A 26,704-nucleotide genomic window follows, 5' to 3' on the forward strand; every position below is an offset into this window, starting at 1 on the left:
TTTGCGGGCTTCGTCAACTTTAGAGGGGTTTGTTTTTCTTTTCTTTCGTTTTTTTATAGTTGGCTGTTTTTTCTAGGGGAGGGTTACTAACCCGTCAACCAAACCCAAGTTGTTAACGTTCTAATGGGTGAACGCGCGGCACATGTTAGCTCACTACCTTTAACGGGTGTTAAAGGCAGTTCCCCAGGTGACACCACGGGGATGTCAGAGTCCACTTGAGATGAAAGAGGGACCAAGATAAATCCTGGGCTTTGCCATGTTAAAACCGGTCAGGACCGTTCCTTGGTATCTTCCATCCCCTACGTCACCCTAAGCTGATATTTAAATGGAAACAAGGTACAGGGACACACGACATAACCAAAATGGCATAAAAGGTTGTTTCTCACTAATTTTATCATCGTATTATCACATATATGTACATATATCATTTTAAATTATATATAACTTTATTTCATATATCATAAAAATTAAAAGTGGTTTGTGCGGGACCTTTTTCAATATTTAAATGGAATAAAAGTTATTTTAGTCATTAATAGGCAAAATGACATTCATCACGGTGTACCTTAACCAAATTTAAATGGAAGGTGCTTACACCTGGGAAGTTTTTCCAGATTCTGAAACTACAGTGCTCATAGATGAGAAATATCAAGAAACAAAAAAAAATCGCCGGAGGGATTTTCAAATAAATCGCGATTTAAGTTCACATTTTTAGGGGTTCTTTAGGTTTTCACGATTCTGCTTGGAAACCGCGAGTCGTATGTAAATGAGCCTAAAGAAAATGTTGTAGCTGTGAAAATTCTCCACAAGATTGACCTTTCCTATATTTTCGTAGTTTTTACCGTTTTTGAGATATAAAAGTTCAAATTGAGACAATGCACTGACTGTATCGCCCCTTTATAAAACAATATCATGAAGGGTGCGCCTTAACTAACTTTTAATGAAAAACGCTTACACAGGGGACGTTTTTGTGAATTCTGAAACAGTAATGCTCATAGATGAGAAAAATCCCAAAACTAGAAAAAATTGCTATGGGGATTTTTAAATAAATCGCGGTCAAAATTCACATTTTAGGTGTTTTTTATGTTTTCACGATTTTGCTTAGAAACCGCAGATCCTATTGGAATGGGACTAACATAAATGTTGTAGCTGTGAAAAAAAAGAGGGTATTTACACTTTGATACGACGAAAAATGTGCTTAATCGAAATAATGGTTTTAGACGCCAAGTATGTTTGTACGATATCCGTTTCAGACAATTTTGAGTAGATCTAGCAATGTCCGTCCGTCTGTCTGGCAGGCTGGTGCGCACGATAACTCTCGAACGGATCAAACGATTCGGTTCAAATTTTGAGTCTCGAAATATTTTGTCCAGATTCGATTTAAGTTCGAAGATGGGCCATATAGGTCCACTCCTTCGGGTACCTCCCCCACAAATGTTCAAAAATTATCGCAAAACTTGTGCGCACGATAACTCTTGTAGGGAATAACCGATTTGGGTCCATACTTTGCACATCATGTAATTTCTACCAAACTTAGATGAGGTTCCAATATGGACTCAATCGGTCCACTCCTTCGGGTACCTCCCACACAAAATTTCGGAAAAGTTTAGTTTAGGACCTGCTCTCGAATCGCCTTGGTTTTTGTTGTAACATATTGTATTCATTGTCCCCTATACGAAGGTACAAGTTTCCTCAGGGGCAAGTCCATACTTCCTGAGAAATAGCCCCAAAGTTGCCAAAATAACCTATTACACCGTGTGAGGTGGTTGGAGCGCAAGATAACTCTCGAACGAATCTGCCGATTCGGTCCAAAATTTAGTCTTAGTAATATTTTGTCCAAACATAGCTTAAGTTCGAAGATAAGCCATATCGGTCCACACCATCAGGTTCCTCCCCAAAAAAAGTTCAAAAATGTCCTAAAAAATTTTTCGTATGGTAACTCTTGAAGGGAGCGACCGAATTGGTACATACTTTATATATATAATATATCTACCAGATATAGATCAGGTTTAAATATGGACTATATTTGTCGACTCCATCCGGTTCCTCCCACACAAAATTTCCGATAAGTTCACTTTAAGACCTACAATCGAATCACTTTAATTTTTTTGAAGCAACTTGCATTCGCTGCCTCAAATACGATGGTAACATTTTTTTCAGGGGCAAGTCCATACTTCTTGATCAAACAGCCCGAAGGGTGTAAAAACCCCCTATGGCACCATATGTAGTGGCTGGAGATCCACTTCCATAATGGTCAATGTCGATCCATTCCTTTAAGTAAACTTTTGATCTTTAATCCTAATCAACATTTTTGTCGGTTCATACATCCAACATTTTCAAAACCACCTAAATACATACGTTTTTTTTGGAAAAAAAAATGTTTCAATATACACAGGCTGAGGGTATATCTTTGTCAGCAATGCTGACTGATACTTTTTTACTTGTTTTTTTTTTTAGGCTGTACCATTTTTGAGATATATATGTTTATGTTGGGAAATTGCAGCCATAACATTGTTTTATAAGGAGACTTGTCCCAATTTGAATTGTCCCAATTTGAACTTCTATATCTCAAAAACGGAAATATAAGAAAGGTCAATCTTGTGGAGAATTTTCACAGCTACAACATTTTCTTCAGGCTCATTTACATACGACTCGCGGTTCCCAAGCAAAATCGTGAAAACCTAAAGAACCCCTAAAAATGTGAACTTAAATCGCGATTTACTTGAAAATCCCTCCGGCGATGTTTTTGTTTCTTGATATTTCTCATCTATGAGCATTGTGGTTTCAAAATCTGCAAAAACTTCCCAGGTGTAAGCACCTTCCATTTAAAATTAGTTAAGGCGCACCGTGTCATTCGTTTTGAGAAAACAATTTTTTCCATTTCATAGCATTGTTTCAAAAAAATCAAATTTGTTTGTGCGGTACCATTAATAGGCAAAAATTCATTCATTCTCTCTACAAGAAACCACTTTTGAGAGAAAAACGTCAAAAAGTCATAACCCTAATAAATATAGGTCTACGACCATTATTTTGATGCGTTACAAACTTTTTGGCCAAAACCAACTTATAATACCCTCCCCACAAAGTGGTGTAGGGTATAAATATAATTTTATTCTCCATACTTCTCTCCAAAATGGCTCGACTGTCCCAAAAAAGCCCGCCTTAGTGGCGTTTTGTAATGTAAAAATAATTATGTTTTTGGATTTAGCTGTCCAAGTCAAGTGATTCTTCTTACTTGTTTTTCTTTTCAATCAAACAAAAAATCTAAAATAACATATATTCAGACGATTTTTTTAAATCGTCTTAGAGGAAGTGAATCTTCTGGAAGTAAATCTTCTATATAAACATACATTATATACTGGACTAAACAAATTATTAAGCTAAAAGAAAATATAATTCTACAATATTTATGGAGGAAGTAAAATGTTACCTTCACCATTCTAATAAAATTCGAGGGAAAACATCTGTTACCCAGAATTCTGCAATGAAATTCCATAAAAATGTAAAATAAGCTATTTTGTTACCGACAGTAATTTATTGCCGGAAATATGTCTATGGAGATGACGGTTGGCCCGCTATTTTCACACACAAATTTATTGGTCAAAATTGTTCCAAAATCTCCCATGGTGAGAACACAATTTGTTTTTCGTTTATTTATGAGTTTTTAGGCAATTCATGGTGTGTTGCAGATTTGTAAGCAATTCGTGCAATCAATGAAGGAATTAATAAGCAAAAAGAAATACACCTGAGTCTAGAAACACACTACAAACCCCTCACCTCCGACATCTTCGCGCAAACAAACAAAGAAACATGATGTGCATGCAACACATCTTAGATAAACTTTTATTTGGTATTTGTATTTTGCTCTCTCTTGTGTAAAGTTTTTCCATGCTTATTTTCTTTCACCGAATATTGATTATTAAGGTTTTCATTCTTTTCTTCTTTTTTGTCTTCTCCTCTCATTTTAGATGGTGGGCTTCCTACTGATTGGTGTCGGTGTCTATGCTCGTGCTGCTTCAATTGTTACAAATCTTCCCATTGTTGGTGGCATACTGGCATGTGGCATTATCTTAATACTCATATCAATATTGGGTCTAGCTGGTGCTGTTAAACATCATCAAGTTATGCTCTTCTTTGTATCCTTTTCAAAAAAACAACAACGACAATGAAACAATGTTCATAAACAAAAGCAATATAATCAACAAGACAATGGATAAATGCACTTATGTGTGTATGTGGGTTTAACATGTGCTGCTGTATCTACCGTTAAGTTTAATAATAACGGCAGGATGATAATATGGCTTTTACATTGCCAAGGACTATCACCAAAGCCAATTGTGTGGTAATATAAGAGATGCAGCAAGGAAATATGATTAATTATCTAGGCTTAATCATCACACTTAGGAAAGATGCATATCAATCTTGCAGAAATTGAGCTTTAAGTTTATATCGAGTTCGGTATATGCAGCTCACTGTTTGCTCTATAAGAGTGAGGATATATAAGGGTCATATATGTATACTAGCAAATGCCCGCTACTTCGTATGCGGAAAGGGAATTAAATATAAATGAACAATATTTAATTTGGAAGGACAGAATGTCCATCTTATATATCGACTTTAGGTATTTTAAAAATATAATAAACCTATATTGTCCATTTCTTTTTTTTTTTTTTTTTTTTTAAATTTGGACCTTGAATTCTTAGATACTCGTACCTAATAAAGGTAGTTTTTTTAACATTTTAAATTAGGCCTGTTTCTTCCCCACTGAGAACAAAAATTGTCGCAAAGGCCCACGTTTTCGAGTTCCCTTACAAAACCTTTTTGCTAAAAAGATACTTCACATTTGACTACTTGATTTCAGTACATTATTTAGAAACCGCATAAACTGAATGAATACATATACCATATATATACTTTTCTAACTACAGACTTTATCTCAAATTTTAGAGTGATCTCATTCCAAATTTCGGTTCACCCAAACACAAATTAGTACTTTTCGACCTTTGATCCATCTTTGTTACTCTTCATCAGTGACCCTCATTTCAAATTTCAGGATTCCAGCTCTATCCGTTACCCAAATACAAATTGTACTAAATTAAGTACCATTTAGTATTTTTCGACCTTTAGTCCATCTTTGTTATACTCCGTCAGTGGCCCTCATTCCAAATTTCAGTATTCCAGCTCTGTCCGTTCACCCAAATCCAAATTGTACTAAATTTAGTACCATTTAGTACTTTTCAACCTTTGGTCCATCTTTGTTACTCTGCGTCAGTGACCCTTATTCCAAATTTCAGGATTCCAGCTCTATCCGTTTACCCAAATCCAAATTGTACTAAATGTAGTACCATTTAGTACTTTTCGACCTTTTGTTCATCTTTGTTACTCTTCACCAGTGACCCTCATTCAGAATTTCAGGATTCCAGTTCTATCCGTTTACCCAAATCCAAATTGTACTAAATTTAGTACCATTTAGTACTTTTCGACCTTTGGTCCATCTTTGTTACTCTGCGTCAGTGACCCTTATTCCAAATTTCAGGATCTTTGTCACTCCTCATCAGTGTCCCTTTTTCGAGTTCCAGCTCTATCCATTCGCCCAAATCCACATTTTACTAAATTTAGTATCATTTAGTACACATTAGTACGAGTTCCCAAGGCTCCATATCTCAATCCTACATTTCAACAGTGATCTGAATTTCAAGTTTCAGGATTTCACTTCTATCTTGATTCCAAATTTTGGGGATCCCACTCTATCCGTTCTCCCAAATCCAAATTGTACCAAATTTAGTAGTTTTCGTACTCATAAGTACGAATTTCCAAAACTACCTCCATGCATATATTCTATACTCCAACAGCAATCTTAATTCCAAATTTCAGGTCTCTTTCACCTAAATACAAATTGTACCAAATTTAGTACCATTTAGTACTTTTCGTACGCAGAAATAAGAAATTATAAAACCATTTCCTTATAGCGACACCACTTCCCAACCTTGATTTCCATACCAAATTCCATGATTCTAGCTATATTCGTTCAAAATATACAATTGGTACTAAATTTTGTAAATTTATTACTTTTCGTACACTTATAGTTCGAATTTCCAAAAACCCTTTCGTACATCTTTGTAACTCTCCATCAGTGACCATCATTCCAAATTTCACCTCACTACTCTTTTATATATATGTATATAGATAGATTATTAAACATCTTATGATTAGGCGCATGAAAGGTCACGTTTGTTTTTGTTATTGTTGTAACTAAAATTTGTTATGTAAAATTTCAGCTAATTGGTTCTGGCCTCTCTGTGTCCAAACTCAAAAAAATTGAAAACTGGATATGCTCCGTCCTTACAGAAACTGATTACGATGAATGTGACCATTTAAAGAAATGCAGGCTGTGGGGTCGTCCTAGCCCATGTGCAAGGCATGTTTTGGGTATCGTGCTGTCTATTCCGGCTATATAGGAATTAAGGCGGCTACATTGACCTTAGCTTAACTAGGCCTAAACCAGTAGTGTTTGGTGTCCATGTACGGCGTTCACACTATATCGTTGTTGTTGTAGCAACGCAAATATGTCCACTTATATATTTTATCCATTTATCTGGTTTTGGTTTATCTGTATCCAGATTAAAAAATTCTGCAACCTGGACTGGCTGCGTTCATAAAGTATCAGGAGACAGGTGAGTGTGGTTAGGTGGGCAGCTAAACAAATGCTGTGTGTCCTGCGGTCCTAACCCACATGTGTTGAATGCATGACGTTATTTTTATTATTCGGCATTCACACTGAACTTTTGTACCGCATGCTCAACTGCATCAGTATGAATGTTATTCAAGCCAGCCTGCTAGGCTTGTTGATGTACAGGTTTTCGCTTATACCTTTGTACCTCTCTCTCTCCAGATTATGAAGATCTCTCCCAAGCAGGCACTGCACCGGTAAAACCTTCGTCTCCTCCTAAATATGGTTGCAATACTCAGATCGGCAATCTGGCAGGCTTGAATATTCTTCCACAACGTAGCGCTAACATTTGCATACCAAACTGGCGTAACATAACTTACCAATGACCGGCCTCTTGCTTCGTAAAAGGTCAACAAAGTTTATATGTCAGTAACCCAAGTGCTTGAGAACCATGCGATTTGAGAACCATGTTCATACTTCTGATCCTGTCGCAAATGTATGTGGCTTCCGCGGGCGACTGAAACAAGCTGTCGAACTTTACATCCAATATGTTAGGGTAAATAGTGGTCCCAATCAGGAAACCATCGACCAATATGTTCAGGGGCAGCCGTCCAGGTGGTGAACAGTGTGGTAGTGGATTTAGTGGCGGATATTTTCATATTCCTCAGATTGAAGAACTGTATTAATGTTCTCGATGATAGGACCCTACACCAAGGTCGTACAATCATCCGCATCTATGCCGTCTGGAGCGTGTGGAATTTCAGGTTAAACAGTTCCTTCAGCCGTTCAGGCGGTGAACAATTTGGTAGTGGATTTAGTGGCGTACCCCGAGTGCTTGCGAACCATGCGACTTGAAAATCATGTTCATACTTCTGTACCTGTAGGATACATAGTGGTCACAATCAGGACACCATCGAGGTGGTGAACAGTGTGGTAGTGGATTTAGTGGCGGATATTTTCATATTCCATACACCAAGGTCGTACAATCATCCGCATCTATGCCGTCTGGAGCGTGTGGAATTTCTGGTTAAACAGTTCCGGAGATATCACGCCGCCCTGGGGAACTTCCTGTTTCACTCTACGGGTCTTAGACTTCTTATTTCTGAATTCCACGTTATTATCCAACGTTTCAAACACAGTTGGGTGGATGTCTTCTTAGTCTCATCGAACAGCTTGGCATGGTTGACGGTATCGGAAGTCTTCAATAGGTCAAGAGCCATTATGATTGTTCGGTTGCACGGCCTGTTCTGGTTCGGCCCTCGGCTGATATGTATGGATATACCGCGTAATGTTGGTGTGGTACCTTTTATTTTCCGAAATCCATGCTGATGTTGGTCAACTGTTCAAGCGCTACTCATCATAGGGAGCAGTAGAGCCTCTAGAATATTAGTTACTGGTGGTTCTCCTCTGCTGTTATCCTTGGCCTCAGTAGCGGAACCACCATTGCCAACTTTCCAGGCATCTAGTCCGAATGAGTGTCTAACGACCAATTGAGGACACTTGTCACCTATACGGCGTAGTACGCCCCTCTTCGCCTTATGGCTCTTTCATTTACCTCCCCAAGATCTGAGGAACTAGGCAACTCTTTGAAGCAATTGTGAGTAAATTCCCTAAATCCTTGCTCCTTGCTTATAAAGTCGTGTGTCCATTGACGTAGATGATGATAGTGCCAAGGGACGTCGTTTATCAGACCAACTGTCACAATGGTGATGTCTTGTGATCTCTTCTCCTCGTAGATGCGTACATGTTCACTTTCCAAGATGGGAATTTATCAATTTTCTTAGTACTCCCCCGTTATTTAAATTGGAGATTTTACCAGACGGTTAGAACTATTGTTAGGCCCTTGCTACCACTATAAATTCCATGTATGGGTCAATCGACCCAAGGCCAGGTGAGATAGGTCTGTACTGGATAGACTAGGAAGACAAGTTCCAATCCTCCAATTGCAGTAATAGTACCCTTTAGGGGAGCTGGGAAAGCAGGCACCACAAAACACGTTTCGATTTTTTAGAAATGTTGGTGTCGATTTAGTCGTGTCCCTCCATCCCTTCGGTTGGCTGGTGCGCATGATAACTCTCGAAGGGATAGATAGATAGATGTGAGTTGAGGATGCCAGCAGAAGTGACCCTTGAGACCTTAGTCCTCCCCAGTATCAGAAATAGCTATCAAGTTGCCGATCATCAGCATGGATTCTGTAAGCAGAACATATATTTGTCAAGGACTCAACTAGAGACCGCCGTGTGAGAGAACAGTGATGGTGGCGCTTGACTTATCAAAAGCTTTTGGTACAGTCAGGCGCTGTTTGAGGATATTGAGCAGACAACCCTCCGGCAAAGCTTGAAACGTTGGATAGTCAACTATTTGTGTAGACGCCAGTCGTACGTGGGATTAAGAAACAAGAAGTCTAAACCCCGTAGAGTGAAACAGGGTGTTCCCCAAGGTGGGGTAATATCTCCGGTATGCGGATGACTTCACGATCCTGGCGTCAGGTACCTTTCCTCATGACATCTGTGAGAGACTGAACTCCTATTTTACCGATCTTACCACCTTTTTCCATTCGAGGAATATGCAGATTTCCGCCACAAAATCTACAGCCACACTGTTGACCAAATGAACAGCGCAATTTGGAAGAGAGTTGAATGTCGTGGTCGACGGTAGCAGAATTCCGACCACGTTCAAGACGTGGGCGTACGCCACTGCTATCTGCGACAAACTGTAAAGTAGGAACAAGGTCCTCAAGTCCCTAGCCGGCAGCACTTGGGGTGCAGATAAAGAAACCTTGCTGACCACATATAACGCCATAGGTCGGTCTGTAGTAAGCTATGCAGTATGTGATACGAATTGGAAAAAGATTCAAACCTGTCAGAATGCGGCCATGAAAACAGCAACGGGTGCCTCCTCAAGTCTTCAGTGGACCATCCACATGAGGAGACAACGATTCTTCCGGTACCGCAACACAATGAGATGCGTTCGTTGCAGTACTTACTCGGGTGTTATCGTGAGAGTCATCCCAATCACCCTCTGCTAGGTAGGCTCGACATATTCAGGCCCATCTGGAAGGATATCCACGCTCTAGAGGGAGAGGTCCAACGATACAGGAGAGAACCCCTAGGTCAACAGGCATGTCAAGCAGGATTAAGTAGCATTCACACGGACTCAGTTGCTAAGGCCATAAGCAACTATAGTGTGAATAAAGTCCTCGGAGTATATCCCATATCTAACGCAGTTGAGGAGTGTCAGCTGCCATGACAAACCAGAGTAGTTTTGCCTCAACTACGCTCGGGATATTGCAGACGCCTAAATTCTTATTGGGCGGAAATCGAACGCGCCGTGCAAGACATCTGCCGAGTATACGGCATAGGTCCGCACGACACAAATCATATTTTCAAATGTCCCGCAAAATCTACTCATCTGACTCCAGTGGATCTGTGACTACAGATAGACCCAGATCAGATTGACCAGAAGAACGAACATACAAACATAATAATCAACAGTGATACAACAACAACAAAAACAACGTTCTACCGATAGCCAGACCTTTTGAACTTTAAACATTTCGTTCGTAATTTTGCGTTTTAATTTTACCGATTTTTGTCTGTAACTCAAAACATGAGTTGGAGAATCGCACTACAGGTTCGAATATGGACTATATCGCTCCGCTCCTTCGGGTACCTTTCTACCACACAAAATTTCTGAAAGGTGCAGTTTAAGGCCTGCTCTCGAATCGGGGCAAGTTCATTCCCCCCTGAGAAAATTATCTGAAAGCTGTAAAAACCCCCTATTACACCATGAGTAGTGGGTGGAGAGCATGATACCTCTCGAACGGACTCGATCTACTCCTTTAGGTACCTCCCACACATTTGTAGCATAGACGGCAACATTCAATCAACCTCCAGCCTGTGAATGGTGGGGTTATGAAAACTTATTTGCGGTTATTCTGAACAAAAATTCCACGTGAATTTTATCTTAAGATGAAATGGCGGAAAAACAAAAACTCACAGGGAATTTTCGTTCAGAATAACCCCCATTATTTTTAATGAAATTACACTAACCTTACGCTTTTCATTACAGTTAAGGCTCATAAAGATTCTTCTCTCCTCACATGTGTACTTTAAATGACCTACATTCACATGTGGTTAAGAAATATTTCATCATCATAATCATCAAAAAGTTCTGACACTTGACTGTTTCTCTTAAAATCCACCAAGCCCAGAACAAATTGTTTTTACCCCAACTGTAAATTATTTTCTACATATTCCACAACGAACTTGTTTCATCCATACAAGTACCCAATCTAGTACAAGTACCACCTAATGTAACAAAATCTTATGGCTCGGTGCTTTTATAAACTATTAACCATTCCAAAGAAACTTTTTTCGCATTCACATACATTGGAGAGAAAAAGCATGGTAAAGTGGAAATGGTGGAAGCTAGTTAGTTCGCTGCTAGTTCTTTTTGTACATTTGTGTGCCCCCCTCTCCTTTGAAGACGACAAAACGGCATTTGTAAGGAAATTCTAGTTTTAACTATTAAATATTCCGGATTAATGAGGCGGCAAAGCAAAAAAATATTCTACAATTTTAGAATTCATTTGGAGAGGAGTAGAGTGAAATTATAAAAGGACAATGAACATTTAAAAAGGCTTTGTCCTTGGTTTCAAAGGATTTTTTAAGGAATCACATTTCTAAAGCTTTTTTGTCCGCAGGCATTCATTTTAATGGTGAAAACGTTTCTCTTTAAGACTTTCGAATTTCCATGAAACGGAAGCCTTTAAAAACACCCACTCAGCAAAAAACAATATTTTCTACCGGATTACTTTTAATTATCTGCTACACAGCCATTGATTTAAAAAGTAACATCGTTTGGGGAATTAAGTTCAGCTGCCGATAATTATTATGTCAACACAATTATCTAGGCGATGTTACCAGTCAACCAACCAAGCAGCCGACAGCAACAGCGGCGCGGCATAGTAGCACATATTGTCAATTGTGTGATGGGTTTTTTGTTCACATAAAAATTATGGAACATTCTCAAACCCCAGCGGCGATATTCACCTCCTACTCTTCCACACCATGCCGAATTCAAAATAGAATATTACTTGGATTTATAAGAATATGTACATATGTTCGTGTATGTATGTATAAGAGTGTATCAAATAAAACCGTGTGCCAAGTGTATTCATCATATAGGAGAATAACAACAGCTGCTGGCACTGTTGATGCTGCTACACTAGGACGCGTAATCAAGTGTAGTACAGAAGGTTATCACAACTACTTTATGACCCCCTTCTGCGACACGTCTGTGTCTCTGTCTGCTTTTCTGGTACTGTTGATGAGTATTTTTTTTTTTTTTTTGGATTCTACTGGAACATAATGAAAACAACCACGCCGACGACAACATCATAATCAGCATCAACTACTTACCACGACAAAAAGTAACACACTACCCGCTACTCTACTGTCCTCGGCGACCTCATAAAATTTCCAACTATTAAAGGAGACAAAAAGTCATGAGCCATTGAAAAAGATGAAGAAGAACAAGATGTGAAAACATAATAACAAAAAATTAAAATGCAAAAAGTTCCGAGAATACTCACGCACGCACCCACACATGAATATAAATTTCCATTGATAATTGACAATAACAAGAAAAAGTAATGATTGTGGGGGAAGATGGAGGATGAGAATAGTAGGGCGGTGGGTGGGTTTTTTATTGGAATTACTTTGTGCCAATGCAGACCTACATATTTGTTTGGAACGGTACTCTAGGGATCCCATACATTGAATGTGTTAGAGTTATAAGTCATGTGGGGAATTGGCTAGTTCTTAATGGTGTAGTAGGTGGTTTTATTTTCAGTGATTATCTCTAATAAATACTCAACTTCAGAGCAGCTTAGATCTTGATTCAAACTTGGTGTGACTGGACCCATTGGAAACCATTTCCACAAAGCTCGATCTTGTATACAAATCGATCCAAAATGGAAGAGGGTTTAATTGAAGTGGTTCTGAGAATGTTGTTTTTTCAGCAGCCGGGCGGTCTCATCTTTCGGGCACCTCATCCACAAAAGCTCAATATTTGCTGCTAATAACGATAACTCCCTTAGGGAGAACCCGAGTTGGTCCAACATTGCAAATTGTACAATTTCTTTCAGACATGGATTACGTTCGAATATGGGCTATAACGGTCCACATCTTCGGGTACCTGTCAGACAAAATTTCAAAATTTTTAGTGCAGTTTAGGAACACTCCTCTGATAGTCATGAAATCATGATCATCATGTGCTTGCGACCCGTCGTAAAGACGTTACAATTTTTTCAGGGGCAAGTCCATACTTCCTGAGATAATGTGCCAAAAGTTCACCAACTCAAATTACGGGTGAACGTCCTAGGCAATGACCAGAGAGATACAGCACTGGCCGCTCCTACGAGAATAAGAGGAGATTGACACATTACCATTGTGACACCTCAATTCCACGGCGGGGGTTCTTCGATACGTGATGAACCTGGAACCACAAACACTGATGAGTAACGTCATGCAAACTAACGTATTACGTATACGCATTTTCTTCATACAAACGACCGGTATCCATTGAACTAGACTAGGTCGTTCAATGTAGTTCAATTCACACAACTCTACTGCTTTCTGCGTGAACACAGCTCCAGTGAGTCGCCGTCAGATCACGCGACTCTCCCGCAGTTCCCTCAACTGGTATCTGAAGTGAGAACAAATTTCCCAGCAGAGGCGACTCGATTAACTAATGAGCGTGATGAGCTTCGTCGTACCACCCCGGAGTCAGGGAGCTGACACTGGAAGTTAAAAAGTTGGTCGGTGAATATAAGAGGAACAGGTGGTAAAATCATCTGAAGATTTCCAACATTCGATCTTCTCAAACCCTGAAAAGAAGGAGGATTAGGACCTCAGTCACGTTTGGCGACGTTACGCTAATTGAGCCAGAGAGATGCGGTGGGCACCCCAGGAGTGACTAGATTTGTTCCTGCTATATCATCCAAAGGAATGGGCGCTGATGGAATCTCCATGGTAATGCCGAAACAACTGGATGTGCCGAGAGTTGAGTATCTTACGAAAGTTCTCAACCTGTCGCTAGCCACCCATAGCCCGAGGTCTGGAACATAGACAGGGTGGTCCCGCTATTGATGCCAGCAAAGATGAAACATACTGACCGATTTCGCTTTTGTCGCCAGTTGCAAACACCCTAGGGGCTTTAATCCTCCCCAGCATTAGAAATATCTATCCAGTTGCCGATCATCATGCACTCCATCTTCTCACATATTATTCGAGGACTAAGCCAGAACAAGCCCTGAGATAGGACAGTGATGGTGGCGCTCGACCTATCAAAAGCCTTTGATACTGCCAAGCACTCCACGCTGTGTGAGGACTTCGAACAGACTACCCTTTGGCAGAATTTGAAATGTTGGTTAATTAATTACATGTGTGAACTCCAGCCGAACTTGGAATTCAGAAACAAGAAGTAAAAGCCTCGTAGAGCGAAACAGGGAGTTCGCCAGTGTGGGTGATACCTCAGGAACTGTTTTACCTCTACCTTTCCTGTATTCCATCCTCTATATTATTTTTTGTTCTTTTAACCAAAAGGGTGCTCACACGGCTATAATACGATAGAAACTATGACATATGAGCAAAATATAATTTTTTATCGTATGCGTACGACGATGAGAAGTGGAACTCCTATTTAGTTGTTGTTGTTGTAACAGTGTTTATTATTATGTTTGTATGTTCGTTCTTCTGTTCAATCTGGCTCTGGGTCTATCTCCAGTTTCAGGAAAGTGGCTGCTTCGATGGGATGTAACCACAGATTTTTGCGATGCAGTTGAAAAGATGTTTTGTATCGTGCGGGCCCATGCCGATTTTGGGCAGATGTCTTGCACGGCGCGGTCGCTTTCCGCCCAATAATTAGGCGACTGCAATATCCTGAGCGTAGTTGAGCCAAAACTACTCTGGTGTGTCGTGGCAGCTTACGCTCCTCAGCTGCGATAGATTGGGGATGTACTCCGAGAACTTTATTCACACTATATTTGCTTATGGCCTTAGCAACAGCATCCGCGTGAATACTATTTAAACCCGCTTGATATGCCTGTTGATCTAGGGGTTCTTTCCTATATTGTTGGACCTCTCTCTTTGTAGAGCATGAATATCCTTCCTGATATACCTGAATGTGTCGGGCCTAGCCAGCAGATGGTTATTGGGATGGCTCCCACGGTAACACCCAAGCAAGTACTGCAACGAAAGTATCTCATTGTGTTGCTTTATTGGAAGAATCTTTGCCTTCTCATTTAGATGGTCCACTGAAGACTTGAGGAGGCACCCTGTTGCTGTTCTCAGGGCGGCATTCTGACAGGTTTGAATTTTTTCTAATTCGTATCACATAATCCCGGGGACCAAACTCGAGCCGCATAGCTTACCACAGTCCGACCTATGGCGTTATATGTGATCTACAAGGTTTCTTTGTCTGCAGCACAAGTGCTGCGGGCTAGGGATTTGAGGACCTTGTTCCTTTTGTTTGTCGCAGATAGCTTTGGCGTGCGCGCACGATTTGAAAGTAGTGTCGAATGAGACCCCTAAAATTTTGGGGCAGTTTGTTGTCGGAATTCTGCTACCATCGACCACGACATTCAATTCTCTTCCAAACTGCGCTGTCCAGAGGTGAACAGAGTGGCTGTATATTTTGTGGCGGAAATCTGCATATTCATCGCATGGAAAAAGGTGGTAAGATCGGTAGAATAGGAGTTCAGAATCTCACAGATGTCATGAAGAAAGGTACCTGACGCCAGGATCGTGAAGTCATCCGCGTACGTTACGATCTGGATACCGTCTGGGGGGCGGAATACAGGAGAGGTAGATGTTAAACAGTTCTCCGGAACTGTTCATCACCACCTTGGGGAACATCCTGTTTCACTCTACGGAGTTTGGACTTCTTGTTCCTTAATCCCACGTACGACTGGCGTCTACACATATAGTTGACTATCCAACGTTTCAAGCTTGGCTGGAGGGTTGTCTGCTTAATATCCTCAAACAGCGTGGAGTGCCTGACCGTATCAAATCGATAAACAGTAGGTCCCATATCATTGAGCTAATATGAATCGGGGTGCAACCGTGGTACAATGGTATGTGCACCCGCCTTGCACGCTGTGGGTCGTGGGTAAGCTTCTCCGGTCAGGTAACATCAAAATTTTCAACGGTGGCAAAATACCCCTCAGTAATGTTGGTGACATTTCCTGAGTATTTTAGCCATGTAAAACTTCGCTACAAGTGGTGTCTCAAGACACGCCGTTCGGACTCGGCGAATAACAGTAGGTCCCATATCATTGAGCTAATATGAGTCGGGGTGCACTCATTGATATGAGAGAAGTCTCCCTTGTCCCGTCTGAGATGGTTGTGGTGCAATTATTATGAATTGCTAGTGCCATCATTTTCGGAGATATTGTCTGTGGGAAAGTAAATAACGAGTACGAGTTGCAAGTTGATGATCGACCTGTTATCATCGAAAAAGTTTTACAACCTATCGTGGAAACTGCAGCAATTTTGGGCTTCCTTCGGCTGAATCTTTGGAAGCGTTAAGGCCTGCGTACATAAGCTACCTTGCCTGATTGCCTTGCTTTCCTGCTTCATTTCTGACATAATAAAAATAAAAGAATAAAGAAGGCCGAGCAAATTTCGAACTGGGTTGCCCTTTTCTTTTTTATTCTTTTATCAGAAGCAACCAAGGTAAGCAGGCAAGGCAGCTTATGTACTCACCCCTTTATACCCAAAATGTTCCATGGGTTTTAACGAAAACATAATAGGAAATTTTTCGCAGCATTTTTATGCAAAAAACCGAATGAAGTGTCAGTGATTGGAAAAATTTTATTGGAATTAATATTGACCACAATAGACAATGCGGCAACAAATATAAATGCAAAAGTAGCACTAAAGGGGTGAGTACATAAACTGCCTTGCCTGCTTACCTTGCTTGTTTCTGATAAAAGAATAAAAAAGAAAAGGGCAACCCAGTTCGAAATTTGCTCGGCCTTCTTTATTCTTTTATTTTTATTATGTCAGAAATGAAGCAGGAAAGCAAGGCAATCAGGCAAGGCAGCTTATGTACGCAGGCCTTTACAGTACGGCTGACTTCCGTATTGCCAGTTGCTTTGTATTCGTGCATGAAACTAGGGGTTCTTAAATCGTAATTGCAGTAGTGGGGAAATCGATTAAGAACCCCTAGTTTCATGCACGGATACAAAGCAACTGACAATACGGAAGTCGGCCTATATCAACGGTTATTGTCTACTGTAATTGTGTGTGAAGAAGATTTCGAGGTTACAGAATGCCATGGTCATTCGATATAATACAAACATATTTCCCAGAACTTAGTAAAAGCATTGGCTAATTCGAATATTGGCTATCGCAATATATTAGCCGATTAAGAGAAGAATAATTAACATGTATATACAATAGGAGATTATACGGAAGGTCTTCATCCATGAATTCGTTAAAGGTCTTCTATGTAGTATAGACCTCAGGAGAAATCTTGTATCTATAGAAAGAATACTTCATAGAAGTTAATTCACCTACTTAAATAGATGTAGTGTATATGGCACCACATTGCTTCATTATTGTCCATTGTCTTGTTTTTTTATACATTCCTTTCGCCGCCATGAATTCTGAATAGTAAAAGCTATAAAAGCTTTAAATAAATTATGCATGCAAAAAGAAAATGAAAAGAAAATAATATTTTGTTTATCTAACACATATTGAACAAAAGAAAAAAAAATGTTATTGAAATTTGTTATGCAAATTTGGTTTTCCTTAATTCATTTACTTACCTCACTTTGTACCCCGTGTACAGTATATGATCATTTTGTTCTTGCTCTTCCTTATACAATTTTCCATTGCCAGCTCTTGTTTGGCTGTCAATTCAGAGCAGCAACAAGAATTTGCCGAAGAAGGATGGAATCGGGTACCAGCATCAATGCACAAACAAGTGCAAGATACATTCCTGTGCTGTGGTTTTAATTCGACCAACACAACTGGTAACACTGCTGCTGCTGCAGAGGAGTCTTGTGAGGCGGTGAACAAACAGTGTTGTGTCGGTGCATACGATATCAATTGCCAGTGTCCACCATGTCTGCCCAAGCTGGAAGATAAAATCAATTATGCCTTTAAATTGTGCGGTGGTTTGGGTATATTCTTTAGTTTTACAGAGGTAAGTTGGAAAGTGAAAGAGGGATGATTTAAATCAATTAACATGGAAAATATTCTATTTAAATTCGAATTAAACTTGTAATTGATATTAATTAACTAATCTTATTTCCGTCATTTCTCTTCCCCATTTCTGCCTAAACTAACAATGAACGAATGCATGGCCTCAGTTTATTGGTGTTTGGTTAACCGTTCGTTATCGCAATCAAAAAGATCCTCGTGGTTTGCCCAGTGCATTTCTTTAAATACACCAGCTAAGGGCAAACATAATTCAATAATGAGCAAATGATTTATACGAATTATTTATTTACACATACCATAATAATGTATTTCCAATTTCATTTCCCTCACACCCGCCCCCAATCCAAAATGACCCAAATATTTGATGCTAGTCATTAAAACGAAAAAAAACGAAGTGGTGTTAACATGAATTACGAAAAAATACACTCACCCTCAACAATATTATAGATATTTTACAATAATAATATAATAACAACATTTATATGTAATTCATTTAATAATTATGAAATTAAACAGGAATTTTTTGTAATACCCCGCATACACACAGCCATCCATCCACATATACAAAAGAAAATATTAACCTTGGAATACCACTCTTTCAATAATACATTTGCATATGCATTATAAACTACATCCATACAAACGTACTAAAAACCACTACAATTTATTTTTATTCTTCATCTCAATGATTATATACATACAGTATGCAAAGTTCATATTCGTACACCCCTAAAAACTGTATAAAATCCTTGTTAATTACATATTTAATATGCAAATGTGAAAAAATTGATGGGAATTACTATAAAGAGGAAAGATTTAAAAATATCAAAACTAATTTTAATTTATTCTGTCATAATCCTTAAATACCACAAATATGAATACGAACTTTGCCACCCACATAGTCGCCATCTATACCTAAATGACGGAATAAATTAAAAATTCGTTTTGATATTTTTAAATCTTTCCACTTCATCAATTGTTCCATATTTGCATAAAAAATGTTGAATAAATAACGATTTTATTCAGTTTTGAGGCGTGTACGAATATGAACTTTGCATACTGTACATAACACACACTTAAACAATTATGAATTAATCATTTAACATAATTACCATGCTATTACTTATATACATACCTACATCATATATAAAGCATTATATACATAAATATATTATATACAACTATATATTGAAATAAGTACATACATACATCGTATATATATTTAGAGACTTTTAGTTATGTAAGTTAGTCACCAACAATAACAACAAAGAAAAAACTACTTATAGCTCCTCAGTAAGCTACTATTACAAACAGGAAGAATCAATCAATCAATTGTCATCACTTTACAGCCTTCGTTGTTCGAACCAAAAAAAGACACACAACTAAATCCCCCATTCTTTCCAAAAAATCTCTTTCCATTTTTTTGTTCTTTCCTTTTACATATCCACAAAAGGGTTTCATTAACAAGTTTTAACTTTTACCATCACAATTGATTTAAAATAAACATTAACCGTTCCAAATCTATAAATCAAATCGACCTTTACCTTTATTTTATGGACTACTAATAGAAATACATGTATAATACGCAAATTCGCATAACTGGAGAGTCATAAAACATTGGGTGAGATAAATTAACACATATTAATTATCCACATTTTAGTTAAATGCTTTTTAATTTTTTCCGTTCCTTGGTTTTTTATTTTATTTTTATATTTGTTGTTCTTCTATAAAACACCTTAGTCTCTACAATAGAAAATATTTGAAGCAATGAGTTTGTGTGATTCACACAAGATTGCTTATGTCCTAAACCTAGTTTTTCCGTAGTTATTAACACCATTGGTCGTCTGCAATAATAACACTGGTCAAGAAAATGAAAATTATGTTAAATTACAAAATAAAAGTAAAAATGAAGAAACGATTTTCTGTGTTTCTAACTTAAATTGGTGAATTATTTGCAAATCCTGAATCACGTTTTTAAGATATAGCTTAGGACCCTACTTAACTATTTTTAACCAGATTTTCCATATCCTTGTATAATAAAAATATTGTTGGGGTGTTTTTTTTTTTAACATGCGTTTGTTAAGATGTCATGTGTTCGATCTATACTGTTGTTGTTGACCAATCTCTCTGGGTCTATCTCCAGTTCTAGGAATGTGGCTGCTTCGATGGGATGTAGCCACAGATCTACTGGAGTTAGTTGAGTAGGTTTGGCAGGGCAGTTGAATAGATGCATAACGGACAGAAGTTTTGTACAGTGTCATCGATCCTTGCCCTATAGGAATTCAGACGGTTGCACCATCCCGAGCGTAGTTAAGCTGAAACTACTCTGCGAAAGATGGGACATGTTCTCCTAGCATCGCATTCACACTATAGTTGTTTATGATATCTGCGACTGCATCTGTGTGAATGCTATTTAAACCTGCTTGAAAGGCTTGTTGATCTAGAGGTTCTCTCTTGTAACGTTGGACCTCTCTTTCTAGATCATGAAGACCCCTCATGACATGCAACAAAAGCATGCCATTGTGTTTCTGTACCGGAAGAATCTTTGTCTCCTCATGTAGATAGTCCACTGAAGACATGATGAGGCGCCCTGTTGCACTTATATTCGTGCAATATGTGTTATATGTGATTAATAGACAGCGGAATCCTACGCAATAAGTCCACGTCTTCATACAGCCCAATAGAACGGTACCTCCCGATTTTCGCAATTTCAATGTTGTAGCCTAAATATCCCACCGAAATGACTGATATTTGGTATTTACTCACCCTTGGGGGTTATAAAACTTTCCACCTGAAATTTGTTGGTATAGGTTCACGTCTTCATATAGCCCCCATAGAAAGGTACCTCCGGATTTCTGGTATTTTTAAGGTTGTGGCCTCAATATCCCTCCGAAATGGCTGAAATTTTGGGGGATAAAACTTTCCACCTGAAACTTCTCGATATGGGTCCACGTCTCCATATATCTCTATTTTATTGACTTGTCTGAAACGAATTTTAAACAGAAAAATTGTACATACAAACATTTTTGTACCTATTATTGAAACATTTGATGCATAAAAAATATGCAAAAATTTATGCCTTTTGCATAATTTTGCATATGTCATATGATTCGATTGCAATTTAATCAGAAGCCAAAAATATGCCCAGTCCCAATATTTGATATGAATCGGACCAAAAATAGGGGTTGCATAAAATTCCGCTGTCTAGTGACTAGGTAGACGAATGTTTGAAAAGGGAGGCATAACCAAAACTGCATAAGTATTTTGACAAGTATAATTATGTTACTTTTGGTACTTAAATGTACCTTTTGGTACCATAATTAATTGTTTTAGCTAAATTATTAACATTTAAATAAAAATGAACTTGAAAGTCATAGGTTTTAAATTAATAATTTCGGTGATAAATTTTGCTAATGATTAGATAAATAAAATAAATATAAATATCAAAATACTGAAAACGCTGTAAATATGTACGATCTAGGCAGAAAGTATGAAATTACAGAAGTTGCTCTACGGTAAATAGAGCAGAACCCCTAGACATTATAATAATTGTTCCACAAACATCCCAGATGGAACAAGGGAGACTTCCCTCTTATCAATGAGTGCACCCCGATTCACCTTAGCTCAATTATGTGGGACCTACTGTTTATCGCCGAGTCCGAACGGCGTGTCTTAAGACACCACTTGTAGAGAAGTTTTACATGACTGAAATACTCAGGAAATGTCGTCAACATTACTGAGTGGTATTTTGCCACCGTTGAACATTTTTGATGTTACCTGGCCGGGGAATCGATCCCATTGCACCACGGTGGCACCCAACCCTTAGACATTGGAAAAAATTAATTTGAAGTCATATTTTGCATTTCCACTCGGTTGATAAGGCATAGCTAGATTTTCAATAACAATTATCTACACCCCCACAATCATTGTGGCAGAGCATATTGTGGACTGATAAAAATATATTAGAACATAATTCATTTTTTTTAAATACACTTTTCGGTAAGCTTGAGTCAAAAATCGCCAAAAAGTTGGGCATATTTGTGAAATAAATGTCCTTCTAATGCTATTTCCATGCCCGAATGCTTTCAGGCATCGGAATAGTCTGATCCTTACTTACTTAGTTGGCACCAAGGCTTCGGAGTCGAGCCATTTTTGGGCAGACTCCGACTCCAATCCAATTTTTTTCTCGACTCCGACTCCAACTCCGGAGTCGACTCCGAAAATAGATAAAATAAAATTCACACATTACAGTCATTTCAGTTTGAACTTTCAAGATTCATTACGAGTACATTGGGAGGATACCAAAACATAGTTGTTCGTTTTTTTTTTCGTTGACAATACAGAATACAAAGTAACAAGCACTTCAGTATACTTCAAACTTCAGAACATGTAGCAAACGCCTTCAAAGCAACTGCAATCGGACGGTATCGTTACAAGGCTTCTCTACCTAAACACCAACATACGAGTATATTTACAATTTTCCGAATTTGATTTATGTACCCAATGAGACTCGAAATATCAAATTACCATAATTACTGTCCGGTAACTCTCTTTGTAATTTTTTGAGTTATGGAAAATTAACGATATTTTAACACCGCATCGTGATAGAAGACCAAACTAGCCTATTTCCCCTTAACATACACTTTCGTGGTTAAGGTTACTTGAAGGTCACACTTTTAGGGTTTTTTTATGTTTACGCGATTTTGCTTGAAAACGGTGAGTCCTATCGAAATAGGGCTAAAGAAAATATTGTTTCTGCAAAAATTCACTAGAGGATTGACCTTTACAACTTCGAAGGTTTTACCATTTTTCAGATATAGAAGTTTAGGTCACATTTTTAGGTTTTTATTATTAGGTTTTCACCATTTTGCTTGGGAACGGCAAGTCTTATCGAAATGGGAAAATCATATAACTGTGGAAATTCTCTACAATACTGACTCTTGCAATAATTTCCTAGGTTCTACCATTTTTATATATAAGTTTAAGTTGGTAAAATGTAGTCATGACATAGTTTTATAAATAGGCGATACAGTCAGTGCAGAGAAAATTTTCACTGCTACAACATTTTCTTTACATCATTTCCATAGGACTTGCGGTTTTCAAGCAAAATCGTGAAAATTTAAAAACCCCTATAAGTGTGAAGTTTGGCCGCGATTTATTTAAAAAGCCCTCCGCCTATTGCAGTTTCAGAATCCGCGAAATCTTCTCAGGTGTAAGCTCCTTCCATTTAAATTTGGTTAAGGGTCACCGTGGTAAGTCTTTATTATGATTTCCCTTAAAGTACTACAAGGTCTTTCATAGAAATCCAACAGGTTCTTTTACAGCAGACATAAATGACTTCTAATAAAAAACAAGAGAAGACCAGTGAGTCTTCCTTAAAATGACCTGTAAATCTTCTAAAAGATCTTACCCAAGTATATTTGGAGCATGCAAACATTATTCCAATCAATTGACCCAAAAATGCTTCCGATATGCATTTTGTAGTCAAAATGGAGATTAAGAGTTTTTCTAATCTATGATCATTTAAATAAATTAAATTGATTTGACAACTTTTGATAAATGTAGAACAGATTATTGCCCGGAGTCGGAGTCGAGCTTTTTTTCACGACTCCGGCTCCGACTCCAGCAACTCCGACTCCGAAGCCCTGGTTGGCACATTACAGAACATTTGTTCCATAGACCGAACTAATAAAAGATCTCCATTCCTCTCTGTTTTTCGCTTGACTTTATGGAATACCGCGCCTTTCCATTTCTTCATCCACTTGTTTGCTCCATCGAAGCTTAGGCCTGCCGATTCTGCGTGCACCGCCATGGGGCATGTATTCATACGCCTTTTTAGCGGGTTCATCATCGCTCATTCTCATGATATGGCCTAGCCAACGCAATCGTTGCATCTCGATACGTTTAACTATATTCATGTCTTTGTGTAGCTTATATAGCTCGTGGTTCATACGACGTCGATATTCACCGTCAACGCAAATCGGCCCGTAGATCTTTCGAAGAATTTTCCTCTCAAACACACCAAGCACTGCCTTATCTGCTTGCGCAAGTACCCATGCTTCGGAGCCATACATTAGCACGGGTAGTATCAGCGTTTTGTATAGTGTTATTTTTGTTTGACGAGATGTGGCTTTGTTTTTAAATTGCTCACTTAGACCATATTAGCATCTGTTGGCCAATACAATTCTTCTTATTTCACAACTGATGATGTTTGTTGTGTTTATGGCAGTGCCGAGGTAGACGAAGTCTTTAACTACCTCAAAATTGTAGGTACTAACTTCTACAGCTGGTCCGAGCTCTATGGACGCTTTGCGCGTCGACACCATCAATTAGGTCTTTTCGCCGTTTACCGCCAGACCCACTTTCGCAGATTCTGCTTCGACCTTCCTAAAGGTATTAGTTACTTCCTTTACTGATCGTCCCATGATGTCTATGTCATCAGCATAGGCAAGTAACATGTGGCTATTGGTGTAAATTGTGCCATTTCTTTTGACATTTGCATCTCGTATTACCTTTTCCAGCAAAATGTTGAATAGGTCACACGAAAGGCTGTCTCCTTGTCTGAAACCTCTTTTGGTACAAAATTCTTCGGAGAGGTTCTTTCCAATTTTAACTGAGGACCTAGTATCAGTTAAAGTCATCTTACAAAGCCGGATGAGCTTTGCGGGGATACCAAATTCAGACATTGCGTGGAATACCTTTGATCGGAGGGGACTGTCGAATGCTGCTTTATAATCGACAAAAAGGTGAAATATGTCGATCTGCATCTCTTGGGTCTTCTCTAGGATTTGCCGCAGGGTAAATATCAGGTCAATGGTGGACTTGCCAGGTCTAAAGCCACATTGGTATGGTCCAATTATTTCGTTGACCATTGGCTTTAGTCGTTCGCACAATATCCCTGACACTATCTTATAGGCAATAGGGAGAAGACTTATGTCCCTATAGTTTGAGCATACAGTCTTATCTCCTTAGGATGCTCAGGTTCCAATCGTCGGGTACGCGTTCTTCCTGCCAGATGGTGCTAACTAGCTGATGCATACACCTTATCAGCGCGTCGCCTCCGGTTTTAAACAGCTCGGCTGGTAAGCCATCGGCTCCTGCTGCTTTATTATTCTTCAGCCGGTTGATTGCTGTTTTTACCTTCTCTTGGCCGGGCGGTATACATTCTATACCATCTCCTGGGATTGGATCTGTGGTATCATCGTCTTCGCTACTATTGGATACCAGCAGATTGGAGAAATGTTCCTTCCATATCCTGAGCACGCTATCTGTATCTGTTACCAGATTACCTTGCTGGTCTCTACAGGAGGATGTGCCTGTACCAAAGCCATCTGTTTGATGTTTCACTCTTTGGTAGAATTTTCGGACTTCATTCTGGCTCCTGTACATCTCGATTTTTTCACACTCCCGCTTTTCCATTTCTCTTTTTTTCTTGCGGAAAAGACGTTTCTCTTCTCTCCTTTTCTCCCGATATCTCTCTCGTGCGCTACGCGTTGCTACTGATTGTAAAGTAGCCCTATATGCCGCATTTTTCTCTTCGGTAGCAGCACGACACTCCTGGTCATACCATGAATTCCTTTGTGGAGGTCTCTGGAATCCAAGTATGGATTTTGCGGCTGTTTGCATGGAGTGGGCAATATGTTGCCATTGTGTTGTTATGTTATCGGGACAAGGAGTGCTCGCGTTAAGCAATTGGGCTAGTTGAGTAGAATATGCTGTGGCTATCTGTTGTGTTTGCAGCCTATCGATGTCCAACTTCCGCGTTTAGTCTGTTCGTGCTTTATTTGCAACGTTTAGACGGGTACGTACCTTTGCTGCAACAAGGTAGTGGTCCGAATCAATGTTTGCGCCTCGGAACGATCGTACATCCAACACGCTGGATGAATGTCTTCCATCTATTACATGATCAATTTGATTACTTGTTCTTTGATCTGGAGACAGCCAGGTGCCCTTATGAATATCGAGGTGATTAAATCTGGTACTGCTAACTACCATGTGTTTTGCAGCTGCAAAGTCTATCAGCCTCATACCATTGTCAGATGTTTCACTGTGGAGGCTGAATTTCCCGACTGTTGGGCCAAAGATATGCTCCTTTCCAATTTTGGCATTAAAATCGCCTAGAATGATTTTAATGTCATGGGCAGGGCAACGGTCATATGTTTCTTCTAAGCGCTCGTAAAATATATCTTTGGTCTGTTCGTCCTTTTCTTCAGTGGGAGCATGAGCACAAATAAAGCTGATGTTGAAGAATTTAGCTTTTATTCGAATTGCAGCAAGTCTTTCATTCACTGGGGTGAAGCTGGATACCAGATGTTTTAGTCTCCGACTAACTACGAATCCGCAACCAAACTCATGCTTTACGTCATGGCAGCTATAATACAGTGCGTCACCTTTAGGTGTTGTTGTGACGCCTTTACCAATCCATCGTATTTCCTGTATGGCAGTAATATCGGCCTTGTACTTTTCAAGTACGTCCGCCAATGCGAAGACTGCACCTTCTCTATAAAGAGTGCGAACATTCCAGGTGCAGATTCGCAGATCATGGTCCTTAAAACGTTTGCGGGGTTCGTCAACTTTAGAGGGGTTTGTTTTTCTCCATTTTCTTTGTTTTTTTCATAGTAGGATGTTTTTTCTAGGGGAGGGTTACTAACCCGACGCCCAAACCCAAGTTTTTAACGTTCTTATGGGTGAACGCGCGGCACATGTTAGCTTACTACCTTTAACGAGTGTTGAAGGCAGTTCCCCAGGTGACACCACGGGGAGGTCAGTGTCCACTTGAGATGAAAGAGGGACCAAGATAAAT

The 26,704-nt window shown here is 39.1% G+C and overlaps 1 protein-coding gene across 2 annotated transcripts in view; it reads left to right on the forward strand.

The window, feature by feature from the left end:
* Positions 1-26,704, forward strand: part of Tsp97E (Tetraspanin 97E) — a 51,423-nt gene that overhangs the window by 11,571 nt on the left and 13,148 nt on the right. Inside the window, exons 2-4 of one of the 2 annotated variants that reach the window (XR_012409176.1) lie at positions 3,966-4,133; positions 17,528-17,884; positions 18,051-19,522. Coding sequence is in view for 1 of the 2 variants with exons in the window: in XM_073961884.1 (XP_073817985.1) it covers positions 3,966-4,133; positions 17,528-17,884 (525 nt within the window). In the remaining variant the exon portion in view is untranslated. The remainder of the gene's footprint in view (positions 1-3,965; positions 4,134-17,527; positions 17,885-18,050; positions 19,523-26,704) is intronic. The other variant, XM_073961884.1, reaches the window with a different exon arrangement.

This window comes from Musca autumnalis, unplaced genomic scaffold (assembly GCF_047663935.1).
Source record: "Musca autumnalis isolate F117 unplaced genomic scaffold, ASM4766393v1 scaffold_1, whole genome shotgun sequence".
NCBI lineage: Eukaryota > Metazoa > Arthropoda > Insecta > Diptera > Muscidae > Musca > Musca autumnalis.